The sequence below is a fragment of the Onychostoma macrolepis genome, chromosome 14 (genome assembly GCF_012432095.1).
Source record: "Onychostoma macrolepis isolate SWU-2019 chromosome 14, ASM1243209v1, whole genome shotgun sequence".
In the NCBI taxonomy this organism is placed as follows: Eukaryota; Metazoa; Chordata; class Actinopteri; order Cypriniformes; family Cyprinidae; genus Onychostoma; species Onychostoma macrolepis.
This window is the reverse complement of record NC_081168.1, coordinates 13,247,084-13,268,590: the sequence shown is the minus strand read 5'-3', so window position 1 is coordinate 13,268,590 and position 21,507 is coordinate 13,247,084. Positions and strand designations below refer to the sequence as shown.

At 38.6% G+C, this 21,507-nt stretch overlaps 3 protein-coding genes across 12 annotated transcripts in view; 1 reads left to right on the top strand and 2 right to left on the bottom strand.

Moving 5' to 3' along the window:
- Positions 1–4,438, top strand: part of drp2 (dystrophin related protein 2) — a 156,521-nt gene extending 152,083 nt beyond the window's left edge. For 7 of the 10 annotated variants that reach the window (XM_058797330.1, XM_058797334.1, XM_058797336.1 and 4 more), the window contains one exon: positions 560–695. The gene's annotated coding sequence lies outside the window, so the exon portion shown is untranslated. Of the gene's footprint in view, positions 1–559 lie in introns of all 10 variants that reach the window. The other 3 variants (XM_058797331.1, XM_058797332.1, XM_058797333.1) reach the window with 3 other exon arrangements.
- A 134-nt stretch (positions 4,439–4,572) lies between these two features.
- LOC131553023 (aryl-hydrocarbon-interacting protein-like 1) lies at positions 4,573–12,214 on the bottom strand. The gene is made up of 8 exons (XM_058797341.1): positions 12,115–12,214; positions 11,328–11,507; positions 10,629–10,817; positions 10,193–10,345; positions 9,949–10,090; positions 6,800–7,344; positions 5,880–6,021; positions 4,573–5,284 (listed from the first exon to the last, which is right to left on the bottom strand). The coding sequence occupies exons 1-8, from the start codon at positions 12,208–12,210 to the stop codon at positions 4,590–4,592; spliced, it is 2,142 nt and encodes a 713-aa protein (XP_058653324.1). The 5' UTR covers positions 12,211–12,214; the 3' UTR covers positions 4,573–4,589.
- A 470-nt stretch (positions 12,215–12,684) lies between these two features.
- Positions 12,685–21,423, bottom strand: taf7 (TAF7 RNA polymerase II, TATA box binding protein (TBP)-associated factor). The gene is made up of 13 exons (XM_058796990.1): positions 21,169–21,423; positions 20,963–20,996; positions 20,596–20,672; positions 19,463–19,541; positions 19,175–19,308; positions 18,894–19,017; positions 18,710–18,768; positions 18,188–18,260; positions 17,745–17,855; positions 17,477–17,671; positions 15,918–16,030; positions 15,336–15,395; positions 12,685–13,005 (listed from the first exon to the last, which is right to left on the bottom strand). Exons 2-13 carry the CDS (start codon positions 20,979–20,981, stop codon positions 12,961–12,963), a joined length of 1,089 nt encoding a protein of 362 aa, XP_058652973.1. The 5' UTR covers positions 20,982–20,996; positions 21,169–21,423; the 3' UTR covers positions 12,685–12,960.
- Between the last annotated feature and the right edge of the window lie 84 nt (positions 21,424–21,507).

The window sequence follows — 21,507 nt, the reverse complement described above, 5'->3', positions numbered from 1 at the left end:
ATCTGTACACTCATGGTGATTTATATTACTAGAATTGTACTGCAAACATGGTACGTATGACTCATTCACTGTATTCTGAAGTCTTCTGAAGCAGTGTGATATGATTTGAGTGCAATTTAATTAAACAAATTAATTTCAAACTCTCTTTCAAACATGTCTCAATTGGCTACAATACACTTAAGAACCAATAATGTTGGACCTAATTAATGTCAAATCTTGCATGACGCATCTTGCACTCAGAACACATTTGAGAGATAAAGCGGTAAGACATTCAGCAAAAACAACTACCAGTCTCTTCCTGACAGTCTTCAGAAGACATTTGTGTTCTACAAAAGGAGAGAAAGTCATACAGGTTTATTTTTGCCTGAACCATTTCTTTAAAGGGTGTTTTATTTTAGTATATGATGCAGATGCAGTACTTAAAACTCAACTTAAAACTGCCTGCTATCCAGTGTGTTAAAGGGAACTATATTTGAAAACATTTTTGATCTTTGCATTTGATGTCTCAGCTTTCTATTGATCTGTCTAGATGATGTAACATCCTTCTTGCATTTTTCAGGCATCGTGTTGCTCATCTTATTGTGGGCAGGGTCTTGAGAATGCGGGGCTGGCGAATCCATGGACAGACGAGGTGGCTGCAAGAAGAGTTCAAGACAACCTTCTCAGCCTGTGCTTATTTGCCAATCCCAAAGAGCTGTGGGCTATCTGAGTGCTAACTAAACAAACTAATGTTTACATGGTGCCAAAGGCCTGCACTGATCCGGACACTGTGCTAACCTGTGTAGTAATGCAAAGTGTGTGGCTTCATCAGTACAGCACAAGAACCACAAACAGGACTTACACCACGCAGAAGGGGGATCTCACCTTGGGTCCCTGTGCCAGCAACTTCTCTGTGTGTTGTTTTTTTTTCTGTTTTGAAAATGGTTTACTATTTTCTGTGACTCACTCATGCACATAAATACAAATATACACATATACCGATGGTAAGTCATGCTTGGCAATGCGTGGCCCTTGTTCTGTGAAGCAGAAAAGAGCATATTCCCCTGAACTGTCGGGACACACAGCAAGCTTATTTACACTGTAAGGACGACACGTCTTCTGTTGAGGATATCATTTATTTAAGATGCCAAAGTGCCCATGAGCATTATGCTCCTGCCCTGACGTTCTTTTTGTCTTTCAAATAATAAATGCATTATACACAGACACACACTGCAAAAATCATTTTCTTGATCAGTATTTTGCCTCGTTTTTATCTCAAATATATAAACATCTTTCAAACAACACACACTACCATTCAAAAGTTTGGGCCAGGAAGATATTTTTTCTTTTGAAGTTTCTGTTCATCAAAGAATCAACTAAATATTGAACAGCACAACTGTTTTCAGAACTGATAATAAGAAAAGCATCTTGAACATTAAATTTGCATATTAGAACGATTTCTGACAGATCAGTGAAAATTCAGTGTTGTCATCACAGGAATAAATACATTTTTAAATAAATAGTTATGTTAGTTTCTAATAATATTTTACAGTTACCGTTTTTTAAAAATAAATTCAGCCGTGGTGAGGATAAGAAACAGAGGAAAAATCTTACCAACCCCAAACTCTTCAAAGCGAAAGTGTATTTACATTTGTTAAAATATTATGTAACAGAGAACAGCTTATTTTTCCTAATTAAACGGGGGAAAAAAAGATTTCTCCTTTATTTAAAAATATGCCTGTTTTTGTTTTTAAAAACCGAGGCAAGTTTAAATTATTTTCTGTGGTAAGATATATTATGCAATGAATGTTGTCGATTGAGCATAACTTATTGAACCCAAAACCTTTCTAACTAAATTTAGTAAGATTTATTCTTAAACCAAGGAGGAAAAAACTTCATTAAAAATGTATTGACTGAGATCACATCACGCTTCTCAGATAAATGTATCTTGTTTTTAAGGATGTTTGCTATTTCTATTGGAAAACATGTCAAAATCTTGATTAATAAATTGATTTTGTGGTATAGCCACTCGTACAGAAAGAATCTATTGAGGAGATGAGCGGATTTCTCAGCTGTTGGTTTTCCGGTCACAAGGGAAAGGTCTTTCAGGAATGGAGATTTGTAGTGTTGTTTTGTTGTCAGAGCACTCGCCGTTAAATTACAGCTGTCCAGCGTGGCATGAACAAGAAAGTAGATACCCAAGGAGATGAGTCGACGCCAGGTTCGGCCCTTTTTTTAACTTTGGCTTGGGAAGGTCTTTTACACTCAAGTCACAGCCTGATTCATTTTAAACCCAGCACAGCTCATATTATGCCTTAAGACTTCAAAGCTCCCACTTATTTTTTTTTTCTTCTAAAGAATACCAGGCTTACATCTCTCTGTCTTATTGTCGTCTTCCTGATGCATTTTGTTTACCAAATGCTGTTCTCCAGATCTCAGCATTTCCACAATCTAAGGAAGAAAATGAAAGTGAGTGTGTGGAAGGATTATTTTACATTATGCCAAGGGAGGGAGGACGGCAAATGGATCACGCTCTTTGTAAACAGAGAAAAAGGGCTTTTTTTGTGGAGTGATTTACTGTGGAGTGTCAGATTTGTATGAGCAGAGAAGATGCTGGGGGTGTAGCGAGTAGAAAAGAGAAAAAGATAGCGAGCTGGAAGAGATACGGTGTGAAAGAAAGACTGCAAATGGGAAAGAGAAAAGTGTGCAAATATTCACTGTGATGGGTTGTGGCACTGCAGCCCCTGCAAACAGGAATGAGATTATTGCAGCTGAGAGAGCAAGAGATGTTCTCCATTTGTTTTGGCAAACATGTTGGAAGTATAGCGATTCCTCGCACTCCCATCTCCATAAAAACACAAAGTGACTCTTGTTGCACTGTAGGCTTTGCTTGAATCCCACTGCGCCATCGCCGGCTTCCTTTCACACGCATTGTGATCTCATTTTACATCACAGTGGCGAGCTGTCTATTTGTTTTGATGCGGTTGCTAAGGAACTGTCCCCAAGGACACGGTGCTGCAGGTTGGTCTTTAGAAAGGTGGGGAGACTTCATAATGGAGGAGATACAAATAAGCATATGGAGGAAGAGAGAGAGAGAGAGGGGGAAACTCGGGTCCCCTCCGCCCCATATGCCTGCCTCTGTTTAACTTGCATGGCTCCTCATTAAGATCAACATCTGGTGTTCTATCCACAACGACACCCATTTATCATTCCAGTGCTTCTTCGGGACAAAAGCACCTCACACATACAAACGCACAGATTGAAGTATGCGCATTGCGATTCGGTTTCTTTCTTTAGCTCCCTCTCCATTCCATGCCAAACAGTCTCAACTGATTCAGGGCTCTGAATGTGTGGATTGTCTGAAGTCATTTCAACACTGCAAAAATATATTTATTTTTGGCTTTTTTCCTCAGTACAATATCCAAACATCCTTAAAACAAGATACATTTACTAAATTTAATATTAGGCCTATACTTTACAATTAAGTTATTTATTTATTTTTTTTAAGTTAAAAAATTGAAGTTTTTCTTACTAAATGTCCAAATCGTATAATTAATGTCCAATCAATATATTATTCAATATATTCTCTGAAAAGAAGTAATAAAATCATACAAAATTTGTTTTTCAAATAAATTAATCATGTTTTAAGTATATTTAGATATTTTTAATTGAAAGTAAGACAAAATGCTGATTAAGAAAATGACATTTAAGCCTGTAGAAAGGGAGATGATTTATTAAACATTTTTGCAAATTATGATATATTAACATGGTAGCAAATCATGTAGCATTATGTAATACATGGAAATTCTTCTATATGCATACCATTTGCAAAATATAACAATTCTCCATTCTGGCATATATGTGTATCCATTTTTCCTTAATATGATCTTTTTAACTCATAATTGTTCCCTTGTCTACTTTTAGAAAATGAGATGTTCTGAATTTGTGTTAAATTACAGAAGGAAATATTTTGTGGGTTTTAAAGCATTGCTAAGGGCTGCCTGAGCTATATTTAGCCATCTGCCTCATTAACAAATACACTCATTATTTTTGTTTGTATGTAGCAGACCTTTGTGTCACGACCCCAATACGTCTCTGGCTTTGCAGGCCTATTTGTAATATTGAACTACACAACAGGGCATTTACTGGTGTAACCTCTGAACCTGTGGCATCGCCATTACACACCATGACATGTTGTGTTGTTTTCAGGTTAAATGACCTGAATACAAATATTACATTTTATTTGTGTCCCTGCAATATATGCATTGTGTTTTTTTATGTTTTGATTTTCATGTGCAATGCAGTTTTATTTTTAATTATTAACACCATAATTAATATCTTAGTTTTTGTTTTGTGTTTTTAATCTGTACAAAATGTGAAAGGAAGGTGTTTTAAAAATGAATGAGTTACTGGCTGCTTTCTACTCATTGTGTACAAAGAAATAAATCTTTATTTGTTATACACCTAGTCTGGTTTGTATTTTTTTTTTCTCAGATGATGGCATTTAATCTGTTTATTTTTCTGTTTGCGTTTATTACTTTTGGTGAATTTCTCAGGTTTTGCAGGTAATGCTCCTGTTGGTTCCTCAACTTGTCTTCTCCATCTTAAATTCAGTAGCTTTCCTCTGTTTCATCATCTTCAGTCGTGTCCGTCAGTCTTTCTTCCCTTGATGCTCCACTGCTTGCATCTTTGTCTGGCTTTGCAGGAGATTCTTGTTTTTCTTCTGTGATCTCATCCTGGCCATCATTTTTCTTTGTAATGTCATTGGTCAGTATAGTTTCAGTGGCCCCGCTATCTGTCTGTGATCTCTGTGTACTATCTCCCAGCACATTGCTTTGGACTGAATCCCTGTCTTTATCTACAGCCACAGTTTTTTGTTTTGCTTCTTTCAGGGTCAGAGAGCTCTCGTCCTTTTTGTTCTCATCCTGTCCTTCATCTTTATTACCTTCTTTGACACTGCAGCTCTCCTCTGATTTGCCACCGCAGCCTGATCTTGCCAGTTGTCCCTCATCGTTCCTTCCCGACATTTTACTCTCATCCGCCCATGTCACTCCTTTCTTCATCTTCTTTCCTCTCTTGGCCTGAGCCTTCTTTTCCCACTTCTCCTGAGAGCTTGTCCAGTAGTTTTTGTTTTCATTGATGCACTTCACTCTTATGTTCTCACTCATCTTCTTAATCTCCTGCTTGACGATGGGTTTGAATTTGGGATCCAGTTGCAGGACCCTACTGAAATCCCTGTGGGCCTCGTCTTCGTTACATAATGCGGCGTGAGCCAGGGCCCGCTGGTACACAGCTTTTAGATTGTCTGCGGTAGAGATGAAAGTGAGAGAGTGAAGACTAGGTCTTGCCACATTGCATTGGCTTCATGATAAATAATTCATTCAAAAGTAAACAACAGTTTTCACTCTTTACATAGGGGGCTGGATGGAGATACCAGGGAATAACTCAATATATGGTGAATGATGCAATTGGTTCAATTTCCTGGATCCATTGATAAAGTTAAGCATTGAGATGTGGCTGCTAACGGAAGAGTGTAGTAAATGCTAACTGACATAGCTCAAGGCTGTTTTTACTACAGGCAATAATGGAGCAATTGGCCGGCTTCCATCGGGTGGTGAAGAATCTATATCTGCTGCCATGCTGCTGCTTAACCGAAACAACATTTGTGTCTATATCAAGGTCTATGGTGTCTAACCCTGCTGCTAGTGGCAGCAGAGTTTAGCCTAACCTTAATTAAACACACCTGAACCAGCTAACCAAGGACTTTAGGATCACTAGAAACTTCCAGGCAGGTATATTGGAGCAAAAGTGGACAGGACAGGAAAGTAGACTTCTTGGAGTAGAATTGGACACTCCTGGTCAATGTCTATTTCTGCAGTAAATGAGTGTATAAAGCTCACCTTTATGTTTCTTCAGAAGTTTAGAGTTGAGATCCACCACTTCTTGGCATTCCCCAAGCTCCAGCTTACACTGACTGAGGTTTAGACAGAGTGGCAGACGGACTTTCTCTAGAGATTCCCAGTCTTCTCCTTTATGTTCCACCTCAAAAACACACAGAGGGATAGATATGGCTTAGTGAGCACTGGGTTGCTGATTCCCCATGGGAATTTTTTAAGCTTCCCTGTCGTTCCTGCTAAGCAGTTTTTGGATCCCATTGTACATCTCCTCTGGGATATGAGAAGGTATATATTTACTATATTTTATATGTTCTGAGGAAAATGTGAGTGGTTGTGTGGTTGATAAGGTGTTTTGAATGTTTTGTGTGGGTGTTTAGTCCATGCAGCTATGATATATTCTTTCATGGTTCAGGTCACTCCATCAATTTCGAAAGTCTGATGAAAAGCGACAGTACAGTTCTAAACAAACCAAATGATTTGAGACCATTCATGACAGTAACTCGGAATTAATACTTGTAAGCAAGGGGTTGTTCAAATTCCCAGTCTTATGTTTACACATTAGCAATAGTGATGCTTGCAGAAGGTATGACTTGGCCATAAGAATGATCTAAAATGTGCAAACAAAATATATTATAACCCTTTTTCGGCTTGGCTCATGAATATTATTCAGACAGTTTTACATTTACCCAGTAGCTTTTTTAGATTACCACTATCGCTTGCGCTTTCAGTGTAATATTGAATTAAGAGGCTTCTACATGGTTTTAAATTCCACATTTTATGTGGCTTGCTACAATTTCAAATCACAGCTCTTGGTGGGGCTTGTCCTCAGTGCCTTCTACAGCTATCAAGTGTATAATAAACAAGGGCTGCACCGATGATCTCTACAATCAATCCTGTACTGTACTTTCATTCAGCAAGCTCACCTTAGTTTGGAGATGGTCTACATATTCCAGAGCCTCCTTGAACTTAGCATTCGCCTCAGTGTATTTATGCTCTTTCACATTGAAATTTCCTTCGTCTTGGAGCAGCATAATTAGTCGTAGCATCTGCTGCCAGTCCTTGCCCTCGGTCAGAGCTGTTATCCTGTGATTGGCCTCCGCTGCCGACTCTTCACTTTTGGTGTCATGCTTGTTTTCCTGTGCTACAGATGGATTCTCTCCCTCCTCAGCATCTTTGACCACTTCAGGGGACTGAGAATGTTCCCCCCTGCTTTCCTCTTTTGCATCCATCTCAGAGATGCCTTCCTTCTCTGGTTCCTTTTCTCTTTCTTCCAGGATGTTCCAGTACCTTTCTTTATCCTCCCAGTATTTTTCCTTCATTCTCTCAGAGAGAAGATCGAGTTCTCTTTGCACCAATCGAGACAGTGTGATGTCTAGGTTGGACACCATCTGGAAGTCTCTCCTGGCCTCCCTCTCACTCCACACAGCCGTATAGGCCTTCGCTCGCTTGTAGTAGGCCTTGACACAGTCTGGAAAAGACCAATAATAGGACTGTAATTTAATTCTGCATTCTGTTACTTACTTACTGAGCCTGCATTGTCTTTCTGAACGCTGTGTATGTGCGTTCATGTCCATGTGTTATCTTAAAAAGTGATATATTAAAAAAGGAACCTTGCTACACATGCACTATTGACTTAGCCCAAGTCGGACACCAAGTACACACACCTAATCTTTGGTCTGAGTGTACTCGAGAGCCTGGTTAAGATTCCCCGTTGACGGCTCTCCCCCTCTTTCATTTGATCATGCTCTTTACTAAATCTTTCACTCTGCCAACATTCAAACAGACTTCCCCCAGCCAACGCCAACCTCTGGCAAAAAAAACAGCAGATTCTGTGAGCACATTTCAAAAGGCTGAGATCCCCAGGTGACACGTGAGAAATGTTAAAGAGAGCAAAGATGGAAGATTTGAACCGAAACAGACAACAAGGTGTGGGTAACACATGGAGCGCGGCAGAATGAAATGAATAGCTAGAATTAGAGGAGATGGGAAAATGGGAGAAAGTGTCCTCGAAAAGGGGAACTGTAGGAGGCCGAAGTCACTCTGCCGGCTGCATATGCATAAGGCTCATTAGGAGAGCTACCCACGCTGCCTCTGGAGCCACCGCGAGAGACGATACATCTGTCACTTCACATGCTTCAAGAGGGCTTACACAGACCAAGTCCTGTCCCTACTCCTCATGCAGCCAGCCAAGCTTAAACAAACCCAAACCACAGAGGACGAAGATTACTATGCATGCTGCCAAGTGTAATTATGAATGTGAATGCAACTGGATTATTTATGATACTCAAAAAGCAAAGGGCTAATTCTCATGGTGGTCAGTAATGTTATAGGGAATAGGGTTTGTTCATACCTCAATTTACATGCCACGTGACTATCACTAACTTGCACTGGTTGTCATTGTCTGTGGATCCAATGACTTTTTAGAGGAGTTGATGTTTGATTTCCTGTTAGCAATGTATTACAGAATTAAATGCATGGTTTAATTTAGTTAGTTTTATTTAGTTAAAAAGAGTGATGCAGGAAGGAATCCTAAAAACTGGAAACAACTTAGCAGTCAGTGGGTTATGCTTAAATGCCTGAAATAAGGCCTGTGGTAAACACAAGATGCTTTCGTGTTTTGTTCTATGACATAATTCATTCTATGCCATAATTTTTAAGCTTTTACTTGTCTTGAAAAAAAACAGTTGCTAACACTGTAACAGTAGTTGCTAACAGTTGCTTGTAAAGGGATATTTCACCCAAAAATTTAAATTCTGTCATTGATTACTCACCCTCATGCCCTTCCAAACCTGTAAGACCTTCGTTCATCTTCCAAACATAAATTCAGATATTTATTTTTTATTTTTGACAGCAAGTGTCCTACCACGTTCAAGGCCCAGAAAGGTACCAAGAACATAGACAAAATAATCCATGTGACATCAGTGGTTCACCAGTAATTTTATGAAGCTACGAGAATACTTTGTGTCCAAAAAAAAAAAAACTTTATTCAACAATTCTTCTCCCCTGAGTTGTTTTCCGCCTTTCCAAATGTGTTACAGGTTTGGAACGACATGAGGGTGGGTAATTACAGACAGAATTTTCATTTTTGAGTGAACTGTCCTTTTAAATTGTCGAGCTTGCTACAGCAGGATTGATTCTAATTTGGGTGTCAGTATTTTTTATCATTCATTGAGATGGAAAAAATCATTCTGAAAGTGATTCCAACAATATTGTTTGTCATTATAGCTGTGGTGTGGATTTTTAGAAGTATATCTTTATTGTTATCTTTATTATCATTGCATTGGCTACCAATCGCAGCTCGCATCAAGTTCAAGACACTGATGCTTGCTCATAGAACAACCACAGGCTCAGCACCCGCCTACATGCACTCACTATTAAGAATCTACATCCCCTCCAGAAATCTGAGATCTGCTAGTGAGCGACGCCTCGTGGTACCATCACAAAGAGGCTCAAAATCACTCTCCAGAACATTCTCGTTCACCATTCCTGGCTGGTGGAATGATCTTCCCACCCATATTCGGAGTACTGGATCCCTGTCAATCTTCAAGCAACAGCTGAAAACTCATCTCTTTCGACACTACTTGACTTCAACCTACACATAAAAAAAAAAAAAAAAAACTCTTTCTCCTTACTTATTCCTTCCCTTGCTAGCTTGTACTTATTTAAACAATGCCTGAGACTTGGTGTTACAAGCACTTCCTTTGTCGAATTGCCTCTTCAAGATGAATGGCTTCATGTGTTCCCCAAATTGTAAGTCGCTTTGGATAAAAGCGTCTGCAAAATGACTAAATGTAAATGTAAATGTAAATTATCATCCTTGGTGTGAACATCATGAACTTTTCTGCAATAATCCAAAAACTGGATTACTGGCTTTTTGTCAAGAGTAATGCTATCTTCCAGGTTGGCCTACAAAAATATGTCTTTCCTGCAGCACTCTCTATATAGGGCTACTTTTTAATGGTTGTCAATGGTAAAAGACAGGGTAGTTACCGCATCTACCTGCAGGGGCGAACTGGGTCATGCTAACAAGCAAAACCTCAACCATTTGGTTTATGCTAACAAGCTGGCCTACCTTTGTGTTTGTCCAGGAGCTCTGTCGTATGTTCTATGACCTCGTAATATTCCTCCAGCTCTAACATGCACTGGCAGTAGTTCAGTACAAGAGGAATGATAAGCCTGTCCAGATTAATGTAGTCTTCATCTCCAGGCATCTCCTACAGAGGAAGGAAAACAAACTCAGGTGCACTCATCGATGTCTGAATGTTTCTTTTATTGGTTTCTCTAATAACCTCCATGTCATTTTGTTTTTCCTTTACCCTGGATTGGACTGTTCGCAGCAGAACCACAGCCTCTTGGTACTTTTCTGCAGCTTCACGGAACCGACCCTGCTTGACCAAAGCATTGCCCAAAAGATGTAGCGAGGGCACGACCTTTAGCTTCTCATCCTTCTCCATCATCCAAGACTCCCGCTGATAAGAGAGCGGGTCTCCCACCTGAGGTAGACAAAGAATTGGAGCATGCTCGTCTCGCTTGGTTGAGGATTGAAAACATGGTCTGAGAATTGGGAACAGCATTTCTTTCCTGGCGTGTAGCGCTTGATTGTGTAACATTCTGTTACGCTCTGTTTGGGTTGCAGTGAGAAATCTGTTGGAGGTGGAGGAGTGGAACTAGAATGTATGAGAATGTTGTTGTGCAAGGGTGCGTGCATGTATTTGCTTGTTTTCTTGCTCTGTGTGAATACACCTGACCCACCGAGATTAGTTCCATGATGAAGATTAGAGGCTGAGGTGTCCTCATTATCTCATCAAGCTCTGGAAAGCCTGTCGAATGGTAGTGAAACAAGTTTCCCATACCACATGTGTGTCTTTGGCCGTCTAGAGGGTCCTTTCCCTGAGCAGCCAGTCGCATCCCTTTTGACACCATGGGATAAAGACCTGTGTGCTGCATAAAAAATAAATAAAATAAAATAAAAATAACATAACATGCCAGTGTTTCCTACAGAATTAAGAATTGTTTGATTTTTGTTTGCAGCTTCTAGGAGTACCCGAAATATATTAATTTTTTAAAATACTGTTTTAACTGCACCACATTCAATATATGAGGCAAACTCACTATTACAACTGATTTCTTTTGTAGCGGGGAGCATTGCAGGTAACTTGACCTTTCTTTCAACTTATTTCTACATCAACCATCTAACCAGAATCTTTAGTCTCATTTGACTTGCAGAATGGATTATTAATTTCCTTGGAGTATTTCGAGAAAACAGCAAATGTGAATGTTGATAGAAAACGTAGGAAGCAACCAAAGGTTCATAATACATCAGACACATTCTCCTCCATTCTTATGTGAGGATTAATTAAGATCCAATTAAAGCGGATGTGATTATACCTATAGAAAGGGAAAAACAGGGGGAGGCACAACAAGAGGTTTAGTTTGATTTCAAACACTTACAACAGCATCACACCAAAACTCCGCCACCTCTCCAATCCTCATGGAGGTTAACAGCACCTCCCACACCTCCAGCTTGAACATCCTCCCCACGAAAATCTCTGTGGGACGCTTATTTTTGCGACTGTCGTCAATCACTGTTCTTTCAAAGTTGTCCAACAGAGTCTGAAAGTGGAACACCAGCTTTGTGGGTAGGAAGGCAGAGGAAAAAAGAGAATAAGAACAGGATTAAGAAAGAGCAGATATTTTTCCTGCTTAGTACGCCATGCACATCTTGTAACTTGCTACTCTGTGCATGTTTGTATGGGTTGCAGAGAAAAGTGCAGGGTTTTTAAGCAGGCCAGAATGTATTTTTCTTCAAGTCATCCTAATAGCATCGTGGTCCAATTTTACCTTCATTATAAGATATTTTAATGTATAGTCTTTTTTTTAAAGCAGGTTGATACATACACGGGAGCACACAGAGTGAATACAGAGCACAGCTGGTAAATGGAGAGATTAATGTTGGCATTGTCGTGGAAAATGTTTGTCATCCTCTCCAGGCTGAGGGCCATATGGCTGGACAAGTAGGGGGGAAAAAAGTCACCTGGCACACATACGCCGCTGTCCAAAACGATACGATGCCAAAATTGTGCAATTATATGCACCAAATGGTTTGTCACATAAAACCTTTTTATCATCAGTAGAATCAAGCTACAACCATTTTTAATCAAAGCAAATGGTTAGACAAGAACCCATCCAAACAAACGTCCACTCAAAAGCGCTATTCAGGACCATATATACACCTTACCTTGGTTCCCTTCGGAAAATGCGGCAATGGTCCTTGACCTCCATGCAGAATCTTCTTTTTTACTCCAGGATGGGCAAGCAAATACGTCTCTTGCATTTTAAACTCTTTAGAAGAGTGTTTCTTTATTGAAACAGTCCTGATGTCCTGTGGCCTGTGAGAGCTGGTCCTTGGCAGTGTTAATTAGCAAGCTGAGGAAGGGAGACAAATCACACTCTGCAGCCCAATGCTGTCTGACTGCTTTCTGACAGATGGCTGGATTACCAGGTTGAGGATAGCCACTTTAATCTGCCTTAGCTAATCCTTCAACCCCCTGAATCTTCAGTATAATCCCCTGTAAGAAGTGAAGGGATGGGTGACCAGAGAGCGGAACTCAGAGTATGGACACAGTCAAGATCATTCTGGAAGGCAATAGAGTTCAGTAATCCCAGAAAGAGTTTGCTAGTATAATGCAGTGGGAACTACTGCAGACAGAATCATCTAGAAGTCTCTAGTATGATTTTCCAGTTTGTTGACTGGACTTACTGAGCAGAAGAAATGGACTTACTGAGCAGAAGAAATGTGTTAACAAAACCATTTCAAATATGATTTTATTAAAAAAAACAAAAAAACAAAACTGCCATTAACTAAAGGTTTACAGACAAACAAGTCACAAAAAGTACAAATCCAATCTTGCACGAGAAGAAACTTGTTTGATGAGCCATCAGTTGAATATGTTGACAATTGTTTGAGTCTCAACACACATGGGATGTTCAAATTTAGCTAATACATGCAGTAGAGTCGGTGATGTGTTCAGCAGTTGCCTCTGGTCAGAGTCATTGTATTGCAGTATCTTGGTAATCGTGAGCATCACTTCTCGATCAGCGAGTCCAGCTGCTCTTGAAGGGAGGCCAGCTGTTGGAACAGAATAGCAGTGATGGATGGCGAGCAGTAGGGGTATAATTGAAGGCTAAGTGCAATATGTTCAACAACACCTCCAACGTTGTTACTTTTAGCCATTTGTCAGTTTAGGCGTAAACAAACACTGACATTGGCCAAGGGTTATAGTGAATCGGTAAAGCATGTATGTGTGTCTAGTTCTTTTACTCACCAATATTATATACAGAAAACTACTCTCACCAAGAGCAATGGGAATATGTGGAATTAAGTCTTGGATTTGACATCTTACATGCATTAGGGGAATTAATATAAATTAGATTCCAATTAAAAAGCTCTCAATACTATTTGATTTGATTACAATTCATCTGGGCATATTTTACATTATAATATAGATTTTATCATACATATAAAATAGATCACTCTCAGCTATTGCGGTAAATTAAACTGGCAATAGATGCGTATATATGATAATCATGTCTTTTTTTTAATGATTAATTAAAGGACGGTCTCAAAAGAGTCATTTGTTTGTGAATTTGACTATGCTAGTTGTGTTGCATGTTTCTGATTCACCAAAAAGAACCAGTTCAGGAATCTGACTACACTGGTTGCACTGTATGTTTTACTAAAAGGTCTAATTTATAAGAGTTATTTGTTTGTGAATCAAAATACAGTGTGTGCAGAATTATTAGGCAAGTTGATATTCTGGTCATATTTTTTTTCCAAGAACATTTTACCAATTCCAAACCACATCAATCTTAATAACTACTATTGATTTTGTATTTAATAATTTATAAGTGATATATAATTGTCCATGAAGGCTGATAGTCAGAAACTTCTTATTTCAGGTGTGCAGAATTATTAGGCAGGTTTTCCTTTACAGATAAAATGAGCCAAAAAAGAGATTGAACTCAAGAATAAAAGTTAAAAAAATTATTAAATGCCCATAAGAAGGATGCAATACTAATGCAATAATAGAATTAGCAAAGTTAAGGCATGACCACTGGGCAGCGAAATGCTCTTTGGGTCAGCAAGGTCAGAAAAACAGGTGGAGGAAAAGACACATGGTAACTGCAAAAGAATTAAGAATTAAGGTGAAGAATTGGGTGAGAAACCATCAGGAACCATTTAGTCTCCAGCACCATCATTTTCCAGAACTGCAACCTTCCTGGAGTCTCCAGAATTACAAGGTGTCAGGTTCTCAGAGACTTTCTTGGGTAAAAATTCTTTAAAATGGCCCTCACTTAATAAGAATAACATGCTAAAGTGTTGTGAAATACATGAAGACTGATTTTGTATAGGCTTTATGGACAGATAAGTTGAGAGTAACTCTTGAAGGACCAGCATCGCATCCTCTTGTGCCACTGTTTGAAGAATTTATCTTCCAGAATCTGGCAGTAAGTTTTGGGAGCTCATTTTAGTTCATCTCCTATCCTGAAAAGTCTGTCTTGCAGGATTGATTAAAAATGAGCTCCTAAAACTTACTGCCAGATTCTGGAAGATAAATTCTTCAAACAGTGGCACAAGAGGATGTGATGCTGGTCCTTCAAGAGTCACTCTCAACTTATCTGTCCATAAAGCCTATACAAAATCAGTCTTCATGTATTTCACAACACTTTAGCATGTTATTCTTATTAAGTGAGGGCCATTTTAAAGAATTTTTTACCCAAGCGAAGTCTCAGAGAACCTGACACCTTGTAATTCTGGAGACTCCAGGAAGGTTGCAGTTCTGGAAAATGATGGTGCTGGAAACTAAATGGTTCCTGATGGTTTCTCACCTAATTCTTCACCTTAATTCTTAATTCTTTTGCAGTTACCATGTGTCTTTTCCTCTCCACCTGTTTTTTCTGACCTTGCTGACCCAAAGAGCATTTCGCTGCCCAGTGGTCATGCCTTAACTTTGCTAATTCTATTATTGCATTAGTATTGCATCCTTCTTATGGGCATTTAATAATTTTTAACTTTATTCTTGAGTTCAATCTCTTTTTTGGCTCATTTTATCTGTAAAGGAAAACCTGCCTAATAATTCTGCACACCTGAAATAAGAAGTTTCTGACTATCAGCCTTCATGGACAATTATATATCACTTATAAATTATTAAATACAAAATCAATAGTAGTTATTAAGATTGATGTGGTTTGGAATTGGTAAAATGTTCTTGGAAAAAAATATGACCAGAATATCAACTTGCCTAATAATTCTGCACACACTGGTTACAATGGCATGGAGTAAAAGGTCTTGCAAATTTAAAGAATGAATATTGAGATTTTTCAAATCATGATTAATTGGAAAAATATTTTTACCCAGTCCGAATGAATGCAGACTTTTGGGTTTGTATGCAAACTCACCTGTTCCATCTCTTGCTCTTCTTGATGAATCATACCATTCAAAAGACCCTGGAAACGATCCTGTAATAAGGAAAGAAGAGAGAGAGAGAAAGAGAGAGAGAGACACTTTATCTAGCTGACAGTATGCTGTTTTGATGCTGGCAGTTTATGAATGTCTTAACTGCTTGTACACACATGTATTTGATTTGCGACCCTGTGAATGGACCTCAGACATGTATGACCTTTCCCTGTTCCCCGTGACTGTAATAACCATGGACAAATTTAGCCAGCATAGTGCACACAGGCCAACTGAAGTGACACTGTTAAACCACACGTCCAACCCCATTCCACAGCATCTAAATCCTCCCAATGGAGCAGCTGCCAGAGCAATGCATTTTATGCTTTTTTGTGAGTTATGTAAAAGCAGCTAAAGGCAGAAATGCAATATTTATGCCTTAGAAAGACAGCAAAAACTTGCCTTCTTAGGTTTATTCAAGGCTCTTTTTAAAGGGCTGTACTGCATAAAAACAGTGTCACCAAGGCTATGTGTTTACATGATGTACCGTGCCAGAAATTTATTTAGTGCAGGTAAATGAAACTCACCCTCAGGGCTTGATTTTCCACCTCCATTATCAATTTCTCCTGTTCCTTCTTGCGGTTACGTGTGTCCTGAAGCTTGGCCTTCAAATTGTTGATCTGCACCTGATACTCCATTACTGCAGATCAAATACAGATTGTGAGCCCTACACATGAGCCCTAGTTAACATGCATACAGTTTAGTCATAGACCCTGGATGTCAAATTGAGCTCTCTTTTACCTTAGAGAGCTAGTTAATCTGCAAATGCTCAGGTAATTAAAGGTCCCAATTATCTGTGAATCCTTCACACTCTTAACTGTGCAACCCTTTAGGCTGCATAAATACTGAACACCACCTCTCATGTTCTGCATTCTTAAGAGACAGAGAATTTTAAAAAACCTATTTCCATTGAGGGCATACACACCAAGATATCAAGAAAATGCCTTATGAATTGTGGATAATATATAAAAAATGAATGACATGGAATTTGGACATGCAGTATTTGACTTACAATATAAGATACCAATGGATCCTTGCCATTTTGGAGAGTATCACATATGTAAACAACTTATGCATGGTATGTAAGCAGATACGTTGTTTACGTTTTGATCTGAATGTAAACAACATATCTGCGTACATACATAGTTTACGTATGCGATACTCTCTAAAATAGTTGTAAAACAGTTATTCTGCAAATGGAAATTGACTCAATGATATGTAACTGTTTTTAGTCTGTTTGTGTTGTAATATTTTGTGATGAAACCGATGTATTGCTGCCCATTTTGGCCAGGACACTCCTGCGAAAGAGATTTTTAATCTCAGAGAGTCTCTTCTGGTTAAATAAAGGTTAAATAAAATAAAACAAACAAATAAATAAAATGGCACTGTCGTTATTTTTGTTTTCTTTGTGCACAAAAAGTATTCTCGAAACTTCGTAAAATTATGGTTGAACCACTGATGTCACATGGACTATTTTAACGATATCCTTACAACATTTCTGGACCTTGATTGTATTAGGATCCTTGCTGTCTATGGACGGGTCAGAGAGCTCTCAGAATTCATCAAAAATATCTTAATTTGTGTTCTGAAGATGAACAAAGGTCTTACAGGTTTGGAACGACATGAGGGTGAGTAATTAATGACAGCATTTTCATTTTTGGGTGAACTATCCCTTTAAGAAGGTAACTCTATAACTAAAAATTTTGCTTTGAAAAATATGCGAACAAAACACATGGTGGCATAGCTCTGAGCAGCATGGTTCATTTTTTCCCGGTTAAGTGCCAATGTGCCAATGTGACGTTGAAGGCACCCTGCCAGTGGAGAGACAGAGGGTTGCGGGATGATGCCAAGGTCAGGCATGTCTGTCACTCACTGGCATGGGTAAAGACACCACCAGACAACCGGTACACCGATCTGACCTAAATACCACAGCAGGCTCATCATTCAAATGTTAATCTAGGTCGGCTGTTGTTTGTCTGCCGGTCTGCCTGCCTGTGATACTGAATTGCGGTTTTAAATTGGGCTTGAGCTGCTGTCCTGATGATGCACTGTAATTGATCAGACAACCCGTGTACCACCATCCTACCGATCTGACTGTTGCGATCATTCTCATCTCTGCTTCCATCTGTCTCGTTCAGTTTCTCGTGGAGCTGCCTGACCATGTCGTCTTCAGTGTCCATGATGTTAAGGTCTTCGTCCTCGTGTCGGTCACCCTCCTCATCCTCATCCTCGCTGCTGCTGCTGATGTCGTTGAAGATCTCGCGTAGCTCGTCGTGTTGGACTAAATTAGAAGAGAACTTTACACAGGGAAAGATAAAGCTATAAAAGGCAGTCAGACTTGTGAGATCATTCACCTGAAGAGCCATGACCCTTGTGTCCCGAGGTTCCAGGTGAAGACTCCAAGTTGGACAAAGATAAGCTGTTGTCAGGTTCTTTGGTCTCATCTTCAGCAATCACCTCCCATCCTGACCACAGGGTCAAGGTTCATATATCAATAATCCCTTTTCATCCTCTGAGTTTTGTTAATAGGCCATTTTGCTGTTTGTTATATCACTGTTCTGCTGAGCTCCACAAATTTATACATGACTCATGCCACTTTTTTCGGTAATTCTGAGGTTAATCGACTTGCCAAGGTTCTCCATTTAATTCGTGAACAAGTCTGCCACCTGGTGGCAAGCCTGAGTATGACAGAAAATCTAAATTCTACATTGGCAATGACATTTGCATCTAGATTTCTTGTGGCACTGGGTTTGCGGCAACATGAAAGAGGAAAACAAAAGCAAGAAATAAAGGATACGAACACTGACGGCTTCGGCGTCTGTGCTCAAGAGCCTCTTCACCTCCTTTTCCACATCAGGAGACTCGATGTACTGCAGGATAAATCAGGTTAGAATTCAGCCCCAAGGAACATGTTCTCAAAAACTGCACGCACACATAGTACTAACAGTAGAGGCTGGCTGCACGCCAGAGAACACATTAGTGATTAAAAAGGAAGCCGAGTCAATAGCCTAGCTGCAACGTAGCTGAGATTTATTCAAGAGTCAGAGAGAAGAACCTGCCACTAACTCGGCTGCTGTCACTTCAATCAAAGGAAGAGCCAGATTGCTTTCCTGCATACCTTGGTGGTAAATGAAGATGGAATGCTTTATTTATATGTAAATCGTAGCTTTTAGCATTAACTCATTTCTCTTTTCCTGCAAGAGTAAACAATTTTTTCCCCAACTAGGGATGATAAAGGATTGTAGAATCATCAGAAAATTCCAAGGAAAAAAAAAACAAAAAAACTACAGAATGCTTGAGGAAAACCAAATGAGGTTACCTTCTTCTTCGCTGTCTTCCTGAACCGCCTCTTCCTTGTGTTCTTCAGAGGAAGCGTAACTGGAAGGAGACAGATGTAATTGGATATAAAATGGGTTTAATCATTCTAGCACTGATAGGCTGTCTAAACATTCACTCCAAACCAATTACGGGGAAATTCCAGTGCAGGAGTAGGAGGTACTTACTGCCATGGTTCCAAACAAATTTCTTGTCTTTGTCCTTGTCTTTCTTTTTGCTTTTGGGGTCTGTAGTGCCTGTGGGCTCCTCTAGAGGGGGGTACAGGTCTCCATCCAGTGTGCATACCAGCATCTTAAACAGGAAGGCAAAGGAATTAATAGTGTTATGGCCTTGTAGATGTGCTGAAGCACATTAAATAACTTGTCTCTGTTACCCAAGACTGCAAAGGAGAAACTGAATTTAAGACTCTCTAAGAAACTTCTATCAACAGCTTCTATTAAACTCTTACCTGACAGATATCAGCAGTCTTATAGAAGGTCTTTTTGTCAACCGTTTTTAATGACTCCAGGATGCAGGGTAAATCCACTAATTTACACGCTAATGGGACACGATCCACACGTACAATCCCATGGCGACCATCAGCTAGGAATATGGTAACAAATTCCATGAGCAATATTTTTGCACAAGAAATTGACAACATGCAGAGGATTTTTAAAATGTAATGTGCTGAAGTAAATGGAAAGTACTTCTTTGTTCATCGTAGTTCATCTGAATTTCTCGCTTGCGCACTACTTACCATGTAACTCTAGAGTAAGTCTGTCTTTCATGTTCATGCTGCTAGACTGAGCGATCCGTCTGACTGTGGAGGCATACTCCTAAAAAACAATCCAAAAATTATTTTAATATGCTGCTGATTCGGTGCTCAAAAAATTTCTTATTATTATAAATATTGAAAACAGTTGAGATGCTTAATATTTTTTATGGAAACAGAATTTTTCAGAATTCTATGATGAACAGAAAGTTCGAAAGCACAGCATTTATTTGAAATGGAAAAGATTTCACTGTAACTTTAAATCAATGTATTGTATCCTTGCAGAATAAAGGTTTCAATTTCTTTAAAAAAAAGAATTAAATAAATAATCTTACCGACCCCAAACATTTAAAGACTAGTGTATTTACCCTGATATCTTATTGCAAATGTAACTTTTTGTCTGTGTCTGTTTTCTGACATAAAATGACACTTACATACAGTATGATGTATACTAACTTCTGAATGTACTGTTCATACCGTCCTGTGTTCCAGTGTATCCCACACTTGTCTTATTTAATTATAACTGCAACTTGAAGAATTTTGTTGCTTCATGTATAGTTTAACAACATTTGTCTTGACTGGAACAATGTATATCGAAGACACTATATTTGTTTGTAATTTAGGGCTGCAAAATGATTAATCGCATTCAAAATAAAAGTTTATGTTTACATACTATATGTGTGTGTACTGATTATATTTATTATGTATGTATATTAAGGAAAATATGTTAGATTTGTATATAAAATATTTATATAGGATATAAATTAAATACAAGTATAAATAAATATATATACATACAAATATAAAAAATACAGATGTGTGTATTTATATATACATAATACACAGTACACATACATATAGTATGTAAACATAAACTTTTATTTTGAATGCGATTAATCGTTTTGCAGCCCTAATGTAATTATTTGCAACTTGTGTAATAAAATTAAGTTACTTGTCTTGTTACTCTTATTTGCATTATTATGAGTCAAACAACAATGATCTAAAGAGATCATTTATTTAAATGCACTTGATGGAATTGTTCAGGGAGTGTGTACATTACTTAAATACTGTTTGCACTAATATAGGTCAGTAAAATGAACAAAAAAACTAAAATTGACCTGAGGGAGCCGCAGAACAAACTGACTCTCCAGCTCATGAGGAGCATCTTCTTTGCTTTTGGAGCCCACCTTTCCCACTGAAACAGAAAAGTCTTGAAATATTACATATTTATTCACATTTAATACACACATTTACACACAAACACACACACACACAAATATGTGGTTATTAAATGTTAATACCTTATACCAAGGTAGGCACTAAATGATTACCACGATCTTGAAACTCAGAATACCATGTGAATACCATGGTATGTCATGACTGACACATCGCATCACTTGTTAGCCTACTACACATCTTTTCTTTTTCTTTTTTTGTTACTAGAAGAGAAACAGAGTGAATTCAGTAATGTATGCACGCTAGTACCTTTCGTTTTTGAGGTCATCTTTGGTTCCTAATTCTGCTCAAAAATAGAAAAAGACACACTGTTTGCATATAAAAGCAAAAGCTGTGCAAATTATGAGGTGGCTGTTTTAAAAACGGTTGACACATTTTAGGAATAACACTTATTTCGCAGTGACAAAATATTAAAAAGTACATTACAATAAAAGCGCGTTAATAAGAATACTCACCGAAATCCGAGAAGCTAACAGGCTAACGCTACATATAACGTTAGCGTTATATACAACAGCGTCAGATAATTGTTAAATATTAGTTTCTTTAAAATACACAGAAAATAAAACTGTTGCAATAGAAAGGTTATCACGAATTATACACTACGTAAATACACAGATTTTGAGAGACTGAAACTAAAATGGTACAAATAAATATTGCTGTGCCTCGGCAAACTGTCTCGCGGAAGCTCAGCGTATGTTAGCGCTTCACTGCCACCTGCTGTCGCTTGTGTGTAAAGCAGCTGCACACCGAGACCTGCTAATACTAGAACATGAAAGCTCAAGTCAGAGATTGTA

Coding starts and splice junctions, on each gene's coding strand:
- taf7 (XM_058796990.1), bottom strand. Junction 18,769..18,893: donor ATTTGTTTGGAACCATGGCA/GTAAGTACCTCC, acceptor GTCTCCTTCCAG/TTACGCTTCCTCTGAAGAAC. Junction 17,856..18,187: donor CGCCGAAGCCGTCAGTGTTC/GTATCCTTTATT, acceptor CCCTGTGGTCAG/GATGGGAGGTGATTGCTGAA.
- LOC131553023 (XM_058797341.1), bottom strand. CDS start 12,210: ATGCAAGAGACGTATTTGCTTGCCCATCCTGGAGTAAAAAAGAAGATT. Junction 11,508..12,114: donor ATTTTCCGAAGGGAACCAAG/GTAAGGTGTATA, acceptor CTACCCACAAAG/CTGGTGTTCCACTTTCAGAC. Junction 10,091..10,192: donor TGCGAACAGTCCAATCCAGG/GTAAAGGAAAAA, acceptor CTTCCTCTGTAG/GAGATGCCTGGAGATGAAGA.